At 41.6% G+C, this 18,876-nt stretch overlaps 1 protein-coding gene across 3 annotated transcripts in view; it reads right to left on the reverse strand.

The window, feature by feature from the left end:
• Nucleotides 1-1,551: 1,551 nt before the first annotated feature.
• Nucleotides 1,552-18,876, reverse strand: part of LOC128894777 (Krueppel-like factor 6) — a 390,418-nt gene continuing 373,093 nt past the window's right edge. For 2 of the 3 annotated variants that reach the window (XM_054156767.1, XM_054156766.1), the window contains one exon: nucleotides 1,552-18,829. In XM_054156767.1, the coding sequence (XP_054012742.1) occupies nucleotides 18,654-18,829 (176 nt within the window). In that variant the 3' untranslated portion in view covers nucleotides 1,552-18,653. The remainder of the gene's footprint in view (nucleotides 18,830-18,876) is intronic. The other variant, XR_008461624.1, reaches the window with a different exon arrangement.

The raw sequence follows: 18,876 nt of genomic DNA on the forward strand, positions 1-18,876 counted from the left end.
CGTCTATTATTTAATATTCATTAAGAATTTACGAAGTAAAATCACCAACAAGAATTATTATTAATACATGTATAAATGTTAAAATAGCACTTACCTATGCATTCCTCGATGTAGACAAGATCGCAGACACAGGAACTATCCAATCATGCTTGTCTAATGCAAACACGTCCCCCTGGGGCTCTTGTTCTCATCCCTTTCTTCTGAAAGTGTCAACAACCTTTCCCAATAGCGAATTTCGTCCAGTTGGTCCTTCGACCTCGAATTCCCGCAACACTCGAAACAATTCGAATCGGGTATCGTTCTTCCTCGTTCGCGTGTACTTACCTAGCCGCCACGAGAACAGGGTAACTCCAACCGAACCGGAAGGCCATCGAATCCCAAGCGAGGCTGCGCTCAAGAACGAGGGGTCGAAGGAAGAAGAAGACGAGACATGTGATCGTGTCTAATTATTTTTTTTGTTTTTTCATTTTTTTCAACAGGAACGTACGTTTATTTTGCACTGAGCAGAAATACAAGCTATTCATGAAAGATGAGGTTACAGCGGCCGCAAGCCCCCCGCCCCTTTCTCTTTCCGCACCTGTTCACCTCCCGCCATCCACCCCTCGTCTACTCGAAGCGTCGCACACAAGCAACCCGTTCCACTCATACACACTCTGTCACTCTTTCTCTCCCTTTCTCGCGCTCTCACCTCTCTCTCCCTTCTCCTCCCTCCCAAACCCATCTCGTCGCTTTTGCTTTCTTTTTTTTTTGTTTTACTCACCACCGCCCGAATGAAGAGCAAGATTAATATAATCATACATGTACATATAATTACATTTTTGTGCATTATCATAATTTAATATACATATAGATGATATTATATATATGTATATTATATCTTAGAAAATAAATATATATATTTATGTATATATATTTCAATATCGTTTACCCCGTCGACGTGTAATTCTCCTTAAAAAATAACGATATTTAGAGTACGCTACTACGGTGTTTAATAAGAATCACCAGGAGAGGAAAGAAAAGAATGAAGAGGAATAAAGTGCTGCGAGGCGGGTTTCGAGTCGCTCGATTTTGCGCCCCTTCCTTTCTCTCTCACTTTCTATCGTGCTCATTTACGCAGCGCACACACCCACACAGAGGTTCACACGTATTTGGGTCGTGGAATAACGCGAAGGGCACAGAATACACGCGCGCAAGCGATCTCTCGAAAAACTTAGCCCCATTCAATTTCCACCGTTCACTCTCGCTCTCGCACTCTCTTATGCACTCGTTGTCCCTCACCACGTGCCCTTTAGAGCTTTCTTTCACCCTTTCGCTCTCTTTCATTCGCTCGATCGTTCTCCTTGTCACTTTATACGCGATCCCGAGGTGGCCAACGACCCCCAATCCTCTCCACCAGAAAAGAGCAAAATTCTCGTCTAGATAAACATTTTATACAACAAAAGATACGACGTATACTAGAAGTGTCTATTTTTTTAATATTTGAAGTGCGAGTCAAATAAATTAAGAGTGAATAAGGTAGTATATAAATGGATCTCTAAATGGTATTCTCAGTTTTCTTTCCGTGTGTTGTCAAAAGTTGCGACCCTGTTTATCATTAGAATAAAATTTTGCCCGTCTCTGCACACAGGATGTTGATGGTTCCACGGCCGTGGGTTCTCCAATCGAAAGCTGGCGACGTCTTCGAATACTCAATGCAAACCCCAATGCAATAATGATAGTAATGATATTATACATTAATTTCAATTTAATTTAATCTTAAAGTTAAAATAAAAATTAAAATATATATTACACATATGTTCTACAATATATTACAGAGAAACTTAAAGCAACATTTTCTGTGCCGTCACACTACACCTAAACTTTTCATCGCTCACACGTCGAGAGTGATCCCTCGGACGAATTTTGATTATAATCGAATGAGACGCACGCTTCGCGATAACGCTGACACTTAACACACTCTCGTAACAAATATTACCATCATAATAGGGTAGTCACGATGCAGAGTAAGCCGATCATTCCACGGTTCGCGGGATCTACGCGAAGCGACGATAGTAACATTCTTATGAGAGGCAATGCCAGACTGTCCCGAAAGTACCCAATTTCCCTTGCTCCTTTGCGACTATTCCCGGAAATTGTAGCCAGGGAGCTGAAATGCTCAGCGTCCATGACCAACCACTGTATCGCGACGAAAAATTCTGCGTATGAACGAACACGAGGCGGTTGTTAGCGATGGGATCGAGTATTATAGCATCCAATTCTGACAGAATAGATTCGAATCCTCTGTGAAAATGTTCAGAAAGAAAAGCAGTAAATGTCGCGGGACTCTCCACGCCACTTCTTTGAATTGCTAACTCACAGCGAACCTCAAAGTGAGACAGGATCTATATATTAATATTGATACTTTCAAACATTGATGTACTTGAACTCCATCCCATCCCTAACATCCATCACGAAGGAAACGCTCGCTGATAAGAGCTGTTGGGCCGGCTCAGGCGCTAATTCTTACCTAATTTAGGATCCTACTAAACGATAGAAACAGATTTGACTATCAACAAATTGAACTACACTAGTCTCGATCGTGGAAACTCTTGTAAGGATCACCCATAATTAAACCTTTATGGTTTCATAAAAGTTGACTTGATGCAACTAATTGATGTTCCTTGTCAGTCGTCGACTTTTTCTTCGCGTAACGACAGCTACCAGTAATGAACAGAATGAAATGACTGCTCGAGGCCACTGCGAGCTAAAAATTCGATGTAATAGATATTAAAAGAAACATTGTACAATAATTTTCTAATAATGACCAACAGAGGATCTAATATTTATTTCATAATGAGAAACAAGTTTTTAAAAATTATTCAAATGCATTGTCTCCATCTGTCATCCTGTCATAACCTCTATTCCTTGAAAGTGACCTTGAGCGGCCAATTAATTTCGTTCCATCTATCGGTTCGATTCTCTGCTCCTTCCAAGATGTCGCGGCAGGGAATCCTCGAAAGACTTCTCCGTGGAAAATAGGGCCTAAACGCGTACCCTGTGTATCAAAATACACGCGCAGCCGTGAAAATCATCAGAAGGAACACAAGCAGATGATTATGCCTCGTATTTCACGTAAAATAAAGACTGACGGTCTGACACGGTGCACACGTAAGCGTACACGTAAAATGGGGGGCTCTAGTTGAAAGCAAGCTCACTCAAGCACGATGAGAAATTCGTTTATTAATGAATTATTTACAAAGCGCGGCCGGCCCGGTCGCTCCGTTAGCCGAATAAAAAGCGTGCGCCGTTCGTGAACGCAAAAAATCTCTAGGCAGACAACAATTAGGATCGATGGGAATCGCGGTGGGGAGCGACGCGTAACGTCCCTCTCGATCCGGCAACGATCGATCGATCGAAACGGAACGGATCGTCAAAGATCACATGACTGACCGTGGACGTTCACCGAAACAATCAAAGTAAAGAAATTTCATTGAGTTTTAAGTCGATTCAATACATTTAAAAATTTGAGATATCTAATGTAATTATTTATTCAAAACGTTTTCGATTCCTAATTTAAATTTTACCACAATTATGTTAAGTAATAATTCTTTCTTAAGAATTAAAATCAAAATTGAATGTATTACCATTAAGTTCGAATAGGTTATTTTTCCAATTCGAAAGTTATGGGTTGAAAACGTCTCTAACAAATATTGAGAAGTTGCTTGCATCGACTTCAAATACATTGATTTCATTTATCCCCACAAGCTATGTATAATTTTAACTTTAACGAGAATTAAGGTTTCGTTCCGTGTAGGCCTTTTCAAATATTCCTTGACCCCAAGGGAAACGGCGTCGCGACGTCGTCACCCAGCAATCGGCGCGTTTCCCATCGATCGATCAGCGATTTAGTGCACACATATCGAATTAAGAATGTTTTTAATCGCAAAGGTACGCAGGAAGAACGTTCTCTCTCACTCGCTCTCTCTCACGTTAACGTCGAGCTATCCTCCTACAGCATCCACATACGGTTGCTTAACGCATCATCGATCGATTAATTCAAATATTAATTAGCGTCCTTACAAATAATCAGCTCGGATTCCTCTTCGTTCGCGAGCTAAGATCCTTTAGTTTAATCTTGGCTTTTTCCTTTGTACAACGAACAGATACGGTAAAGTAACGTTAAAATTAAAGAACAATGCGGTAAAATGGTACTTACAATATTTAATCATAGAGTAGCGATATTAATAATATATATATATATATAAAGGTTGTAATCAAGTCTCTCCGCGCGGAGTAAATAATTTCTGTAAAAATTCTGCGTGAACCCATCCTAAACAAAACGCGTTGCACCCTTCTACTCGTCGTTTTCTTGTTTCTCTTTGTAGAATCTCTCTCGTTTTCGAAGCAACAGTATCTTATGCTTGCCAATGTTTGCAAAGAAACGACAGTTGCACGTTCCGCAAGCAAATATTTAATATTCGTTGATGTGATAATCAAATCTTAGAAGAAACGTGGCTGTGAAAAAATATTGTGTATTTTGTACATTAATCGTGAATCCGCTTACTATATTCGTTTCACCATACATTGCAGAGGATAAAATAATTGTTAGATGAGAAGATGGCCATGTCAAAAATATTTCTGACTAAAGTTTTCTTATGATGTCGACGAATACTAAATATTTGCTTGCAAGAACGATATCTTTCGCGTTTTATCGTGTTTTTTTTTTCGATGCTTCTTCACGTTTCTTATTCACACATGCATCCAGCACATCACACGTCGCGGGTCTTTCAGCTTCTTTGTACATCTTTGTTGTTCGTGCGCGTGCACGCAGTCGCGAGCTTTCTCTCATACGCGAGTTCCTCTGGCTCCGATTCGTTCCCTCCCCCGCGACGTCATTGTTCACCAGAGACGGGCAAAATCTTCAAGTAAGCATTTCAAGAGAAAAGGAACACTTCTTTGATCTCTAAAAATCAATTTATTCGAATCAAATTTTAACAAGCTGATGCCTTTTCTCAATTCCAATAAATCGACTTCTGTTCTTGTCACACTAGTTACGTTTCCTTGACCTTGTGGTATCTAAAAAAACTTTTACTTTTTCAAAGGAGTTGTCCAATTAAAAAAATCAAAGTAGCGTATTCTCAATGATCCTCTATCGTTCGAATAAAACTTGCCCGTCTCTGCTGTCCAATCTCGACGCGAAGTCGGAAACGAAGCGAAGAATCCGAGAAATAGAAGAAGAAGAAAAGAAAGACGAGACGCTGATTGGCTGATTCGTCCCGTTGGCTAGTGCCCAATGACAGGCTCGTAGGATTGGATAGGACGAGGATGTTAGTATCATTGGATGCTCGACGTTATCCTTCAATATTGATTCGAATGGTTTACAGAAGGTGCCACGTTTGGAATTTTGCTTGGACATCGCGGAGACTGTCTACCTTGGAAGAATGTGAAAATACTAAATCAGCAACTAGCTCGGAGATTGTGACTTCTCGTACGAATACTATTTTAAGCTACCAATCATCAATCTAGTTTCAGGAATCTCTTAATAAACATTTTCAGTAAACAGGTGATTCACCGATTAACGATGCCAAAAAAAAAAATTAATTCCTCACGAAACCCATGAAAAATAATTCTCGAAGTGCAGAAGATTAAGCTCGCTACCCAATCTGAACGTTCAGGACCAATCGTCAAAAGTTTAAGGACATCTCCGTGCAATAAAATGGCGTTTGTCAAAGGACAGCGTGGGAACGCGAAATAGCGACCTGTCGATACCAAGGGTACCCTCGACAGGTGTTCCCCAGGTACCTCTCTGAAATAAATCTGGAGGTGTTCGATCTTTCTTCCAGGGCATTTGGAAGAGCAGAAGCGGCTCATTGCTCTCTGGTGCTCCCTTGTAGCAGAAAATTATAGGATCTCGTGTCGAAGGATTTCGAGGCATCCGCTCGTTATTCCTCCGCGTGTTCGTGCCGTCGCCCTATTCGTCTTTTGTCGGTTCGAATCTCGCGTGTTTCTTCGAGATGATCGTACGAGTAGGCCTGCGTACGCGTAAAGTGTAATTAGGCGTTGATTCCAGAGCGAGAACGCACCTTTCTTCGGTGGGAGACATATTTCTTTCACTTTTTCACGACCTGCTCGTCTCTTCCATGGGCTTTCCTTCCACCTAACTACTATCAGTAATCCTAACGGAGTACTCTAATATACATTAACATTTACATTAATATTTATATTTATATATATATATATTTATATTTATATTTATATTTATATTTATATTTATAATAATAGCCGATACAAATATCACATGTGATCACCTACTAGACTCGTTGCACGAGCTCGCTACTCCGTTGTACAAAATGTCGAGTCTTCGGAGAATTTGAAATCAGCGTAAAGTGTCTCCGACCTTCGATAGTCGCAATTGTGTAAATTAGTCCCGATATTACTGGAAGGATGTCGTTTCTATTTTTCTGTTTCCGTCTTGCCGCACTTTTCCGTGCTCTCTTACGATAGTCGTCGAGGTACAGGTTCTCTAGTAATCGTATACAATACTGTCTCGATGATGAATAGCTTCTGGTCGTGTTGCTCGATCGAACCTCGCCTAAATTTTTATTTTAGAGCCCACTCTAGCGACGGGCTATCTTGATACTCGCAGGCTTACATCGTGGGCTGATGCATGACTGCCATTTTACTTTTAACAACAGAATTTTGTTCTAAAAAGAATAATTTACTGGGTTTTGTATCATTTGATAGGTGTATTATGTATTTTGTGGTTTTCTGGAGGTTCGAATTGAATGACGAGGAATCTTAGTCATATATTCAGCGAAGTAAGCATAGTTGATGTGTGTTTTGTTTAAACACTTCGACTTTTAATTATAAGTGTAAATGGTTGGCCTTTTATATAAAGCACGAAGAACTAAATAAAATATAATGAACAAGTTATCAAACAATACCACATGGGCAAACTATTTTTGTCAAAAGAAAATTCTGTTAGAAATAAAATGCCACGATCTTTTACATCGACCTACGGGATACAAGGGCGGACATTCTCGCGGAGGAGGTTGGGGATGGCTCGACACAAATCCTGCGTCAACTTTCGCTGGACAGCCCCAAGAAGAGCGGTGTCGAGTGATGTTTTCTTGACGAAGTGATCGATAGCCTCGAAGGTTGTCCTTCGTGGCCGAGAACGACGAATTTCGAGCCCCTTTTTTCGAAAAGACATCCATAGACCCTGAACAATAAATTAGGGAATATCGCGATGGTTCATGATCATAGTAACCAATCGTTCAGGGCTCTGGATAAGGGTGTTGGACCACCCTAGGAAGAGTATAAATTTCATGTATGGCTTTCAAATATAACGTAGCAACCCTCTATTATGAAATGTGTCTAATTAAGAAAGTAACCGTTTTAAAGTTCATTAAGAAAATTTTGAAAGATTTACTCATAATAATTCTTTTATAGACATATTTCAAAAATTAACTAGGATATTATGTGATCTACGAATATACGTATAAGCAAAGAATGAGTCCTGTTTCGAAAGGTAAAATAAAATTCACACACAGTAGAGGGTTAACCAGGTCAACTCAATATTCAGAACACGTCGCACATTTTGACACTGTTCCACCAATGCGCGCTTCATTTGCTTACACTTACATGAAATTTAAAATCGTCAGCACGCATATGTAACACGTGGCAGCGAGTTTGTTAATTACGTCAAACGTTTTATCGTTCACCTCGGTGAAAAATCGAGGATATGACAGACGCGCTGTTAATAAGTATAAGAAGAAGAAGTAGTAGAAGAAGAAATTACGTCGAGAGAAAGGAGCGACGGCTGCGCAAGCGCATTCTTCGTTTATTATAATAATATTCCATGGCGGCAAAAAAAGCTGCGATTACAAGACTCTCCTCACGCTCAATCTCGTTCTCTCCGGCTTTCAAGCACGCGCACCAGTGTTTGTTTTCATCGTTCCGCATTGTCGTAATACAAAATACTCGCTTAAAGTTTCTCCGCGTCTTTTAGCGCGCAGGATCACACGTAATAAATCACATTATCATAATACGTTAATATTCACAATTATACAAATAGAGATGTATACACAACGAGGTACAGAATTCCAGAAAAATTATCACACTCTCGCTTCCATTCGCACAGCAACCCGATCTCTTTTCCTACTCTCAACAGTCTCATCTTTTCCCACGAATCACACGAAACCGACCACTCGTTCGCGCTCAGAGCTGGGCAAAATTTTATTCGAACGGTAGACAAATAAAAACGTTCATTCGACCGAATAATCGTCTAGAAGTTTACACTCGTGCAACATGAAATATAATTCGACTTGATCATTTCTATCGAACAAATAACGAATCGAACAATGTTTCAGCTTTAATACGTTACTCGAAATTTCGCCCAGTCTCTGCTCGTAAGTTCCCAGCCGCACTCCATTCGCGTAATGTAATTATACTATACCTAAAACACACCGTTCGTTTTACGTACGAGAAGAAACGTCAATAATCGATAGTTAATCGTGGCTAAAACATAGAGCGCTGTCGCATGCCTGTATAAAATCCCTAAAAATACTATATACCCTACCAATGAATTGTGTTGGATGACAATAGTGACTATGCGGTGACTGTTGGCTGGTTTTCCATTTTCTAGATCGATTTCGGACGGCCAGCCTCATTCGAACCACCCCACGGACCCATTGGAAATTAAACAGTCTGCAGGGGCGGGTGTCGGTGGTCTCGCTGCGACCGCCTCGAAGATCGAGTCACGTGCCGAAATCGTTCGGTTCCATTTTTGTTAGGCCTCGAGGTAGACCGACGACATGGCGATTCGTTGACGTCGAATCGTCGTCTCGGTTCTCGTGCACCTCGTGAAAAGCGAGTTTCTAACGGAATGCATTGTTTGCCTCTCTCCCCAACTCCAATTTACCCTCCCAAATCCTTCTCCCCCGTTGGTCGCGATCGAATTCATTTCGTCTTTCCTCCAATCGTCGGATTCCTTTCACCGTTGTCCCTCTTCTCCCCGTTTTCACCCTGCGTCCTCGTCGTCCCAGACGCGCATAAATACGGGAGCAGCGGCGCCCGATTAAATGAGAAACATCGGCACTGGAAATTCTCAATTAGTCGGGTTTGGTCGCGAATTGATTCCAGGAATCGACCATCCGACGTTGAGAGTCAGAGCAGTACTGCAATCGACTCATATTATTCTGTGCTCGGGTACCGAACTTCAAAACGGTGCCTCGCGCGGTCTGCCGTGGCAGTCACTAATGCAAAAGTAAATAGATTGCCATTGCTACGTTATTTACTCGCGATATTCTGTCGTATCTAAAATGATGATCAGAGCGATGCCAATATCAAACAATTTTAACTATTTAATATTCTTACGAAGCTTTTAGTAATTATAATAATACAATAATGTGCCTACATTGCTTTTACGATACATTCACATTGAAGGTCCCTGTTAAAAAAATTGTCCAGTTTCATTTTCAATGAAAAGCCTCTACCAACTCGTTGGTGCCGCTTTCACAAAACAACAATAAGAAATAGAAAAGTTTTTCGTTTGCATCAGTGACTGTCGCATCCACACGCGTGTAGCACCGCTTTGTAGTTCGACCATGTCTTGCTAGCAACGCTGCGGGTTGCTCGAGTCGAGGAAACAGAAACAGTGGGGTAGATAATCTTTTTTTCATATATCCGAAATTTTCTCATTTAACCAAGCACAACCGTATACAGCTGCGTACGAATGGCGATCCTCGTTTGAATTTATTTTTCTCGAGCGTGTGGCCACGCTTTCTGCTGTATACGTATGCATACGTATGTGTTGTCGAAAGATTCGCGTCGGTGTGTTGTACAGTGAAAATAACACAATGTACAGTGAGAATAAACGAATTTACCCCACGGCTTGTGATTCTTTTGGCTTCATTTTATTCTTCCAAGTGTTTCCCTTATATGCGTGGCATGTGTGTGTGTGTGTTTCTGTTGATGTGTGCATCGTGTGAGATGAAATAGAGACACGGAGAAGGACGGACGCCTCTTAATACACTGCGCCCTCGTGGTTTTGTTTGTTCTTTGTTTTACTTAACTCGTTGCACGATTTTTATAAGTCTTTAAATGCCAAAGGTCACTTTTTAAAAATATAGGTGTCTCTCGACTTTGTTTACTTTGTTTCTCTCTCCCTCTCTCTCTCTTTCTCTCTCTCTTCCTCTAAAATGTCACACTCTCTCTCCACTTTTTCGTCACCGTGCGTTCACCTACAGCGCCCCTCACACGTTCCTCATTTCGTTCTTCCGTGTGCTTCCGTCTCCTCTTCTCGTTTTCAATTCTACTATCTTTCGCTTGTATTCTCACTCAAACTTTATCACACAGAACCTGACAGAGCCTACGGTAGCGGAGATGGACAAAATTATTGTACCTCAACTAGACACAAAGTTCGGGTAACAAATAAAAGTGCTACTCGCTGAATAAAAATTAGAATTTCAGTTAGAATATTATATAAATACAATTGTGGGTGTTCAATCGAACAAATCGATGTGCGTTTAGATCATTCGTCATCTATTATTCGAATACAATTTTGCCCATCCCCTGTACGGTGGTGCTCCGATCAGTTTCCCTTTCGTTAGTTAGTTAAATCTTTTCTAACGATGATATTTCCGAAAAATAACAGTTCATAGTGCATCAAATTTCCTACCCCTATTCTGGTGCGATGCAAGGCTCGCGGACAATGGAAATCTGTTTTAACCAACCAGGGAAAAATAAATTCTCCCTCGATGTAAGCGATTGGAATCGTTTCAAATGTGTAAAAGAAGAACAATTTTTGTGGAAATAATTTTATGATAAACACATGTTCTTCGAGTACTTTTCAACCCCTTTCGTGCTCGCACCTAGATACAATGAATATTATTTTTTTCTTTCGATGCACATTAGTCTATTTTATGGCGCAAGTTATAAAATTGAGAAAATAAAGATGAAGTAAGATATAATAATTGTATTGATCCGCTAACTTTCGAGGTTGTACAATTATTTCGTGAATGAGACAGAAGTAAATAATAATTAATTCGATAAAGTAAAAGCTCACAGTTGCTACTATAACATAAATTATGTGCATTGAAAAAACGATATGATGGCACGAAGAGATTAAGAAAGTATGGTACAGTACTCGAAAGCCTCCAATGGCCAACGACGATCACCTTGCACCGCTCTAATTGTTAATTAGCTTAACACCCTCGGCTCTCACGCCCCTGACAATACATCAGCAACGAATATCCACTTCCGTTTGTGAAATCTAACCGGCTACTGAAACGCCGTAAGGTATACTCTCCAGAAGCTCAATTCCTCTCTTCATCCCTCCTCACGACCTCTGCGTAACTAGATCGTTTCCCCGTCAGAATTCTGTACAATTTCGCAAAATTCGACGACGACAGCAATCCACTATTTCCACCCCCACCCCCCATTCCCTACCATTTCGTACAATACTCCCTCATCGTCCTTCATTTTGCGAAGTTATGCTGATCGCGTTTCGTTTCTTCCTTCCTGTCGTTTCTCTTTTCCTCCTGGTCCATCCTCTCGCTCACTCATTCGCTCATTCGCTCTCGCTCTTCCTTACACGCACACGCTATCTTTCTCGCTAACCACTTAAAGTCCTGTAATTTACAGTTACTATACAACGTGACTGAAAATAGCTTAGACCACAGTAATACAATTACAATCGTGCCGCGCGTTCCGTGTTATCCGTCGGGCTACGAACGCGTCTGTCGTTCGTTCTTTACCACCCCCCCCCCCTCCCCCCATAGTTTCGTTTTCTCCTCTATATGTATACGTTTTTAAACATTTTTTGTTCTTCTCCCCCAACTTAATCGTTTCCCTTACGTTCCGGAATATTCGTAGTATCTTTGCTCCTCACCGTTCACCTCGACCTTATTGTACGGGAGTATCATAAAACACTTATGTCCACTTATCGTACAACGATACAGCTTCTTTCTAAAAGGTTCCTTAGAGTTTTTCTTAGGTACTTACACCTCTATCTATGTATATCCACCTATCTATATTTATAGACTTTTTTTTTTTATATATAATAACTCTTTTTTTCAACACCACCCGATGCCCCCCGCCCCAACCCACCCCTCCCCAAAACCCCTTTTCGTTCTCCTTTCCCCTCTCCGTTGATCTATTTTGTCTGCCTATCTAAGGTGTCTATCTAACGGTCTAGCTATCCATCTATCTATCTAAACTTCTAACTACCATTTATTAGTTCTTAAGGTGTCCGCTCTCTCGCTCTATTACCCGCTGCTTAATTACACGTGCATCTGTCGCTCCTGTTTCGTCTGCTTTTTTTTTTTTTTTTATTTCGCGTCTCTCGGAGTTTGCAACAATGCACTCGCATTCACTTTCGTTCGAACGTTCGTCAAACATACGGGGCGAGTCGATAATTATCGCCATCTGAAGTAGGTTTGATATTTATCGATCAAGGGAAAAATTGTTTTGTTATAAAATATGTCGTGTTCGACGGGGCTCATCGTATGATCCTGCATATATTTTTTTTTAGTATTTTGCATATTAATGCAAGCATGCATTATTTGCATGAATTTTTGTATTCGAAAGGATTGCAAACTATACTACACTAGTAGTGGTTAACATTTATTGGCAATCGTTAAAGACAAGTTACTGTGCTCTGAACTAATAGAATCTGACTACTCCAGAAAAAATTTGCAGCTTTCGTTTCATGTGCCTCTCATCAAATACAACATATATTATACGAACAAGATTTTCTAAAAGTCAATAAACACCAAGTTACTTCAGACCACAATAGTTATTGAATCACTCTATATATTTTATATATGTGTATGTATATAATATATCTACAGGGTTTTGGTTGCCAAGATGAAAATGCACGAAACGCTCGTCGCCCAAACCCGAATCGCTCGTCAACTCGACCTTTCGCCGCGATCCAGCGACGACCAAAGACGAGCAAAATTTCATTCGAATAACGGATGACGAATAAAACCAATATACATCAATTTATTCGTGATGTTTACTCGATCAGACAGCAAAATTTTCATTTAAATATATTTCATTTCATAATAGAAACTCTAATTGTTATTCTACGAGTAACGAATAAGAAATTATCTTTTATTCGTTATTCGACATTTTATCTAGATAGAAATTTTGTATGTCTCTGACGACAAACGTCGTTTTCGTGTTTGCGTTTCACCTCGTCCACCAGAAGCGAAGAAACAGAAAGAAATATAGAGAAAAAAGAGTGGTCGGAGCCAGGACCGGATTAAGGCATTGAGGATTTCAGGGGCTATAGTCCAGAGACTCTCAAAAATTAATGGAATTGTTTCCATGCTGTAATGTTGAAGGTAGCTTTGAATTGAAGCTTTATGTTACATTTGAATTGTTACATTTATGAGTATTGTTTTCTTTCTTGAAGACAAAATGGAACTTTCGGGTATTATGAACAGAGATTGAGAACTTGTTCCTGGAACTGGTCAAACTGAAACGGACCACTCGAGTCGATAGGTCGCGCGAACTGAAGAAACAGTGGTTGAGGTGATTGTATTTCAAGAAATTTTAATTGCTGTTGATCTTGCATAAAAAAAATCAGTTTTTACCTTGATCTCTTTCCTACATTAGCAAAATTTGACCGAGACCCAAAATAGAGTGGTGACTATAATACTTTCTGAATATTTTGTGACTATTTATGCAACCATATGATACATTCCATTCGTAACCTGCAATTCTAAATAAATAATTGTGAATTTCAAAACTCATTAATCACAACTACATGTACCCCAACACTACTGGGTTCCCCGCAGTGTCAGCAGCCCTCATGGTTCCACAAAATCTTAATCCAGCGCTGGTCGGGACGTTCTCGCGGAAACGCCGCACGATACTCGCAATATATGGCTATCAAAAAGACATCTGGCTTTCACTCGCATACACTCTCGCGCTCTCTCGCTCTTTCGTAATCCTCGTTTATCCTAAATCTTGTAAATGCTGCGTATATATATTTACTTTATTTATAATTATCCGTGAACATGGTAACAAATAATGAAACACTGACAAAAATTGCACAATATACAAACTTAGTGTTCTGCTCTCACCTTGTCGCTTCTTCCGCGGATTCGTCTGTGTTCGTTGGAACCACCGCCCTCGAACTTTCTCTCTCCCACGTGTAATCAACTTTTTCTCTCTTTCTCTCTCTTGGAACACATTCTCGCGAGAAAAAAAAAACAGAACACTCGCATGCACGCGCCCCTAGACGCACCCCCTTTCACGTGCAGACACTGAATTAACGCGCGCGCGCGCGCGCACATATACACACGCAGCCACACGGTCTCGCGCCCACGCCGCGTCAACGACACTCTCGTCAGTCAGGCTTACTTAGTAGGTACGGTATCGTTTACGTTCTACGTGCGTTATCAGTTAATTTATTTGGCCACTGAACATTTAAAATTTAGTTTCATTTCTCTTATCTTTCGTTTTGCGTACGCCGACCTCGTCCTCATCAGGTAAGATTAGTCTCCTTAAGCGGTAGAACGCCTACACGCCTCCCCCCCCCCTCCCTCCCCCTCCCGTCCACGCACATTTCGATCACCACTCGCATCTCGGTATTATCGTTATCATTATTACTATATTACTACTCTATTTTGTTCTCCACTCGTTCGATGAGCGACCCCCGCTGTTCTTCGTTCTCATCTGACGCTTCCAACGGTTAACCCCAATTCGCCGTGATCTCGTCGCGCGACTCCACGTTCCCGTCGATCGGTCGAAGATCGACGATCAGCGAACACGACTCCTCGGGAAGCTGGCGTCCCTTGGACACGGATACGGGCGAAATTTCATCTCGATAAATTGGGATAACGAATAGAAGCAATCCGCAGCGATTTATTCGCGATTCGTATAACTCCTTCGAATCGAATTTCTCCATTTTGAAATATTTTATTCTATAGTATCCAATTTGAATTTGATTTTTTACGAGTAAATGGCACAAGCAATCGCGTGACTCTTGTTCGTTACACGAAGCTTCTTCGGAATTCTGCCCGTCCGTGACCTGGAACACGGTGCCGTCGCGACGCTCGCCGCCTGGCCTCCGTTCGCTCGCGCGAACGCTACAGCGAGGTGGCGCACCCTTGGTCGGGGGGCTGAGCCTGACGCGTGGAAACGGTTCTCTAAAGCTTTGTGCGGAATGTTGCCCGTTTATTTTGTCCCTTATGTATAATATATATATTGTTTCGGTGAGTAAGACGAGAATATTAAAAAATATATATATATTTCATTTATTTCTGTTGAGCCTCCGACGTGAATCTTCCCCCCCGCTTAGGGCGCGACACCGCTTCGTCGCTGCGCGAACGTGCGCGCGATTAAACGAACGGGAGAACGTCGCCTAAGAAAGCAATCGTACAAAAGTACAAAGTCAGATTCCGTTTTTTCGTTTTTTTTTTTTCTGTGTGTTTGTTAAAAACCATTGGACACGCGCGCCACTAGCGAAAGAAACCCCGTTTCATCAGTCGATTTCCTGAGCGAGAAAGTCTTGCCACCACTTGCCACAGTCGGACAATGATTACTCTCCTAACAATCTCTCGGAATCGGATTAATCGGTAACCGTAAACTGCACATGTAACCTGCAATCATAAATAATTAATTTGTAATTGTTTAGAGCTAATCGTGTCTGATTGTTGTCGTGCGTTATCGATCACGATTAGCAATTATTCGTTAAAACGTGATTATCATCGAGATTGCCGAGTAACTGTAATCGTGGAATACAATTTTGTCCAAGACTGTGACCAAAAGTGGCTCTTTCTTTTTCGAGAATCGCTCGTGAACGTATCTGTGGTAAAGCGGTCGAATCTACGAAATTTTTCTCAAAACTACCTGCTGGGAAACTAGGCGTAATAGAAAGAGGGGGGGGGGGGGGGCGGTGATTGGGAGAAGCTGAGCCTCGCTATGTAATTCGCACTGTAAATTCGGGATTAGCGCGCGACACGGTAAACTTTGCTTCCGTCGAAACTGGCCGAAATCACGTATTCAATTACGGCTCGTCCCGCTTCTGCACTCCCCTCGTAACCCTCTCGCACCCCCGTCCCGTTGTTTCAGGCCTCCACGAAACACAATTTCGATTATTGCAGCCTCTGTCGAAAGATCGAAGCTCGAACGCGCCGTGCACGTTTTCGAGCCGCGAACAGCTTTCCTGCGAGCCTCTGTTCGCCAGAGATAGAGTGGAGGAAAGATTGTGTACAATAGGAATGTTTGATTAAAAAAAAAAGTTAATTTTGTTCTTGAAACAGATTTAAAAGCCATTAGTTGGATACTGTAATATTGGAATTGTATATTTGCATTGAAAATATTATATGCAAAAGTTGATCAGGAATTAAGTGTCAATTTAGCTGTCGTTTAATAGCTATTTGTTCAATAGGGGTGAATTAAAAAATAGTAAATCATTTGGTAGGTACTGTCTGAGGAGAATGCTGAATCATTTACTGCGTGAATTTTATTTTAACTTTCAAGAGGGAAATCATTCATCTAAACTTGTAGAAATATTAAGTATTCTCATAAAAAAGTCATTGCTTTTGTACGTATTTCTACATACTTTGAATGGAATTTGAGGACACTGTGCAGTAGACTAGTGTTTTCCACTACTGGATCACGACCCTTAGAAATTATTAACTATAAATATTGTATAAGAAACATTTTTTATTCTATAAATCTTGAATATAAATATTCTCTGTCATTTCATCTTTCAATAATTATTTAACAATATTCAATAAATCCAACAAAAATGCTTTCTTTTATCGCAAAAAGAAAGAACGAAATTCACGCGTAGCTCGAAGAAAAGGAAAAGGAAATTCCGCGCATGAAGGGAGGTTGAAAAACTGAGCATTGATTCTTGATTTAAAAAATCGATGCATGCCATGACATAACATCCCTAGTGTACACGCGCGTGAATGTGTCTGAGAGAAAAGTGAGTGAGACAGAGGAATATAACGTTTGGCACCGACAGACAGCATTATTGTCCTCGCGAACCGGGACTCCTCGACTTTCGTTCGAACGCGTCGCGACGCCTTCGACGCGACGTCGCGTCAGAGATCGCTTTCGATGTTTTCGATCCACGTTTTCGACATGCCACTGCGCTCAGTTTCGAAAATTCGACCGTTTTACGGGAGGCAGACGGCTTACAAGTCCCGGGCACCGTTGTCGCGGAACGACTCAGTTTTATTTGAGACAGAGATGGACAGAATCTTATTCAGATGACAAATAAAAGCTCTGTGTAACAATTTATTCAAAAGATGTATTCAATTAAACTGGCACTTGCTAGAATAAGCGTCTATTCATTGGACTGGGTTTGTAAAGAAATTATTCATTTTATCAAAATTATTCGAGCATGATTCTACTTGTTCATGACGAATACTTTGATACAAGTTTTCATTGAACGAATAATGAAAAGGTGTTCATCTTTTATGCATTACTCGACATTTTATTTGAATAATAGGAGATGAATAACCACTCAGTGCAGAGACCTATTCGTAGGGTCCACTCGATGGAACAATTATTCAAACAAGATCCTATTCATGACAATAATTTTAATTGGATTTTCTGTTCGACAAATAATCCATTAAATATCTTTTATTTCGAAATTCATCTGGAGAAGAATTTTGCCCATCTCTCGTTAGTAGCTTGCTCTCATCCCCATCTCCTACACCAGTTATCTGAGATATCTGAAAATCCTCGACGGTGTAGCTGTGATCTTAGAATTTAATGAATTGGCAGTGATTTCGGTCTCGATCGAGACTCCTCGCGCTGGTTTCCAGTTACTCGCGTCCCGGGAGGCCCCGACTGATCGGCTACGATCTCTGCGCGATCGTCGTCGACTCGGTCCTGTCTCGATCGCTCTCTTATCGCGCAGAGAATACCCTCGAGCATTTTTCCAGCTTCGTCGTAGGAGCTTCTCCGCCGTTGCGACCAGATCTGCCTCGAAGGGAACGGTGAAGAGCACGCGTTAACCGATCGCGATTTCCCATCCCACCGATATATACTCTCGATCAGAGACGGGCAAAATTCCCTTTACAAACAACGAATAAAACAAATAACAATTTACTCGCGACGTTTTCAAATTTTCGTTTGCTCACCGCGCAATATAATATCTCTATAATTCGAATTCTAATTTTGATTCAACCCTCTGACTGGTACACTCAGAAAGTACTCGATCGACCAGGGTGATTTGTACCTATCCAACGCGGGAAAGAGCCTTCCACGCACAGTCTTATCGAAGGGTTAATTTATTTATTCGTTATTCATGATTTTTATCTAGACAAGAGTTCTGCCCATCTCTGGCCCGAACAACGCAGCTACGGATTCGATCTTCGACCAGTTCCTATCACTCGAGAGAACGCGACTGCCACCGGAAGTGGACGTTTTCCGGTTGGCCTGATCCTCGATTCCCGTTAGAGACGCCACGTTGGACGTCGAGACGATCGTCGCCATGACGAGTCCGCACGATCGCGTGCCAGTGGACGTCGAGTCGAGGTTCGATGAATCGTCGAGGGTATGTCCGTGGAAGAAATGGTGTCACGAGGAGTCGAGGCTCGGTGATCGTCCTCGTGAACCCTTTGGGGTAGGAAGGAGCCTCGCGCGTCGGTCCTGGACAGCTACGCGCGTGGAGGACCGCTCGCGGGAACGATCGATTACACGTGTCTCTTCATGTGGAGGGCTAGGTGATCGCTGCGGGAGAAGCATCGGTCGCAATGCCGACACTTGAACGGTTTCGCGCCGGTGTGCTTGCGATAGTGGCGCGTCAGCTCGTCCGAGCGAGCGAATCGCCACTCGCAGCCCTCCCAGCTGCACTTGTACGGCTTCTCTCCTGGAACAGAATGAAATCGAGACGTCAGACCGTGTTGATTCCTTTTT

This window comes from Hylaeus anthracinus, unplaced genomic scaffold (genome assembly GCF_026225885.1).
Source record: "Hylaeus anthracinus isolate JK02 unplaced genomic scaffold, UHH_iyHylAnth1.0_haploid 4, whole genome shotgun sequence".
Taxonomy (NCBI): Eukaryota; Metazoa; Arthropoda; class Insecta; order Hymenoptera; family Colletidae; genus Hylaeus; species Hylaeus anthracinus.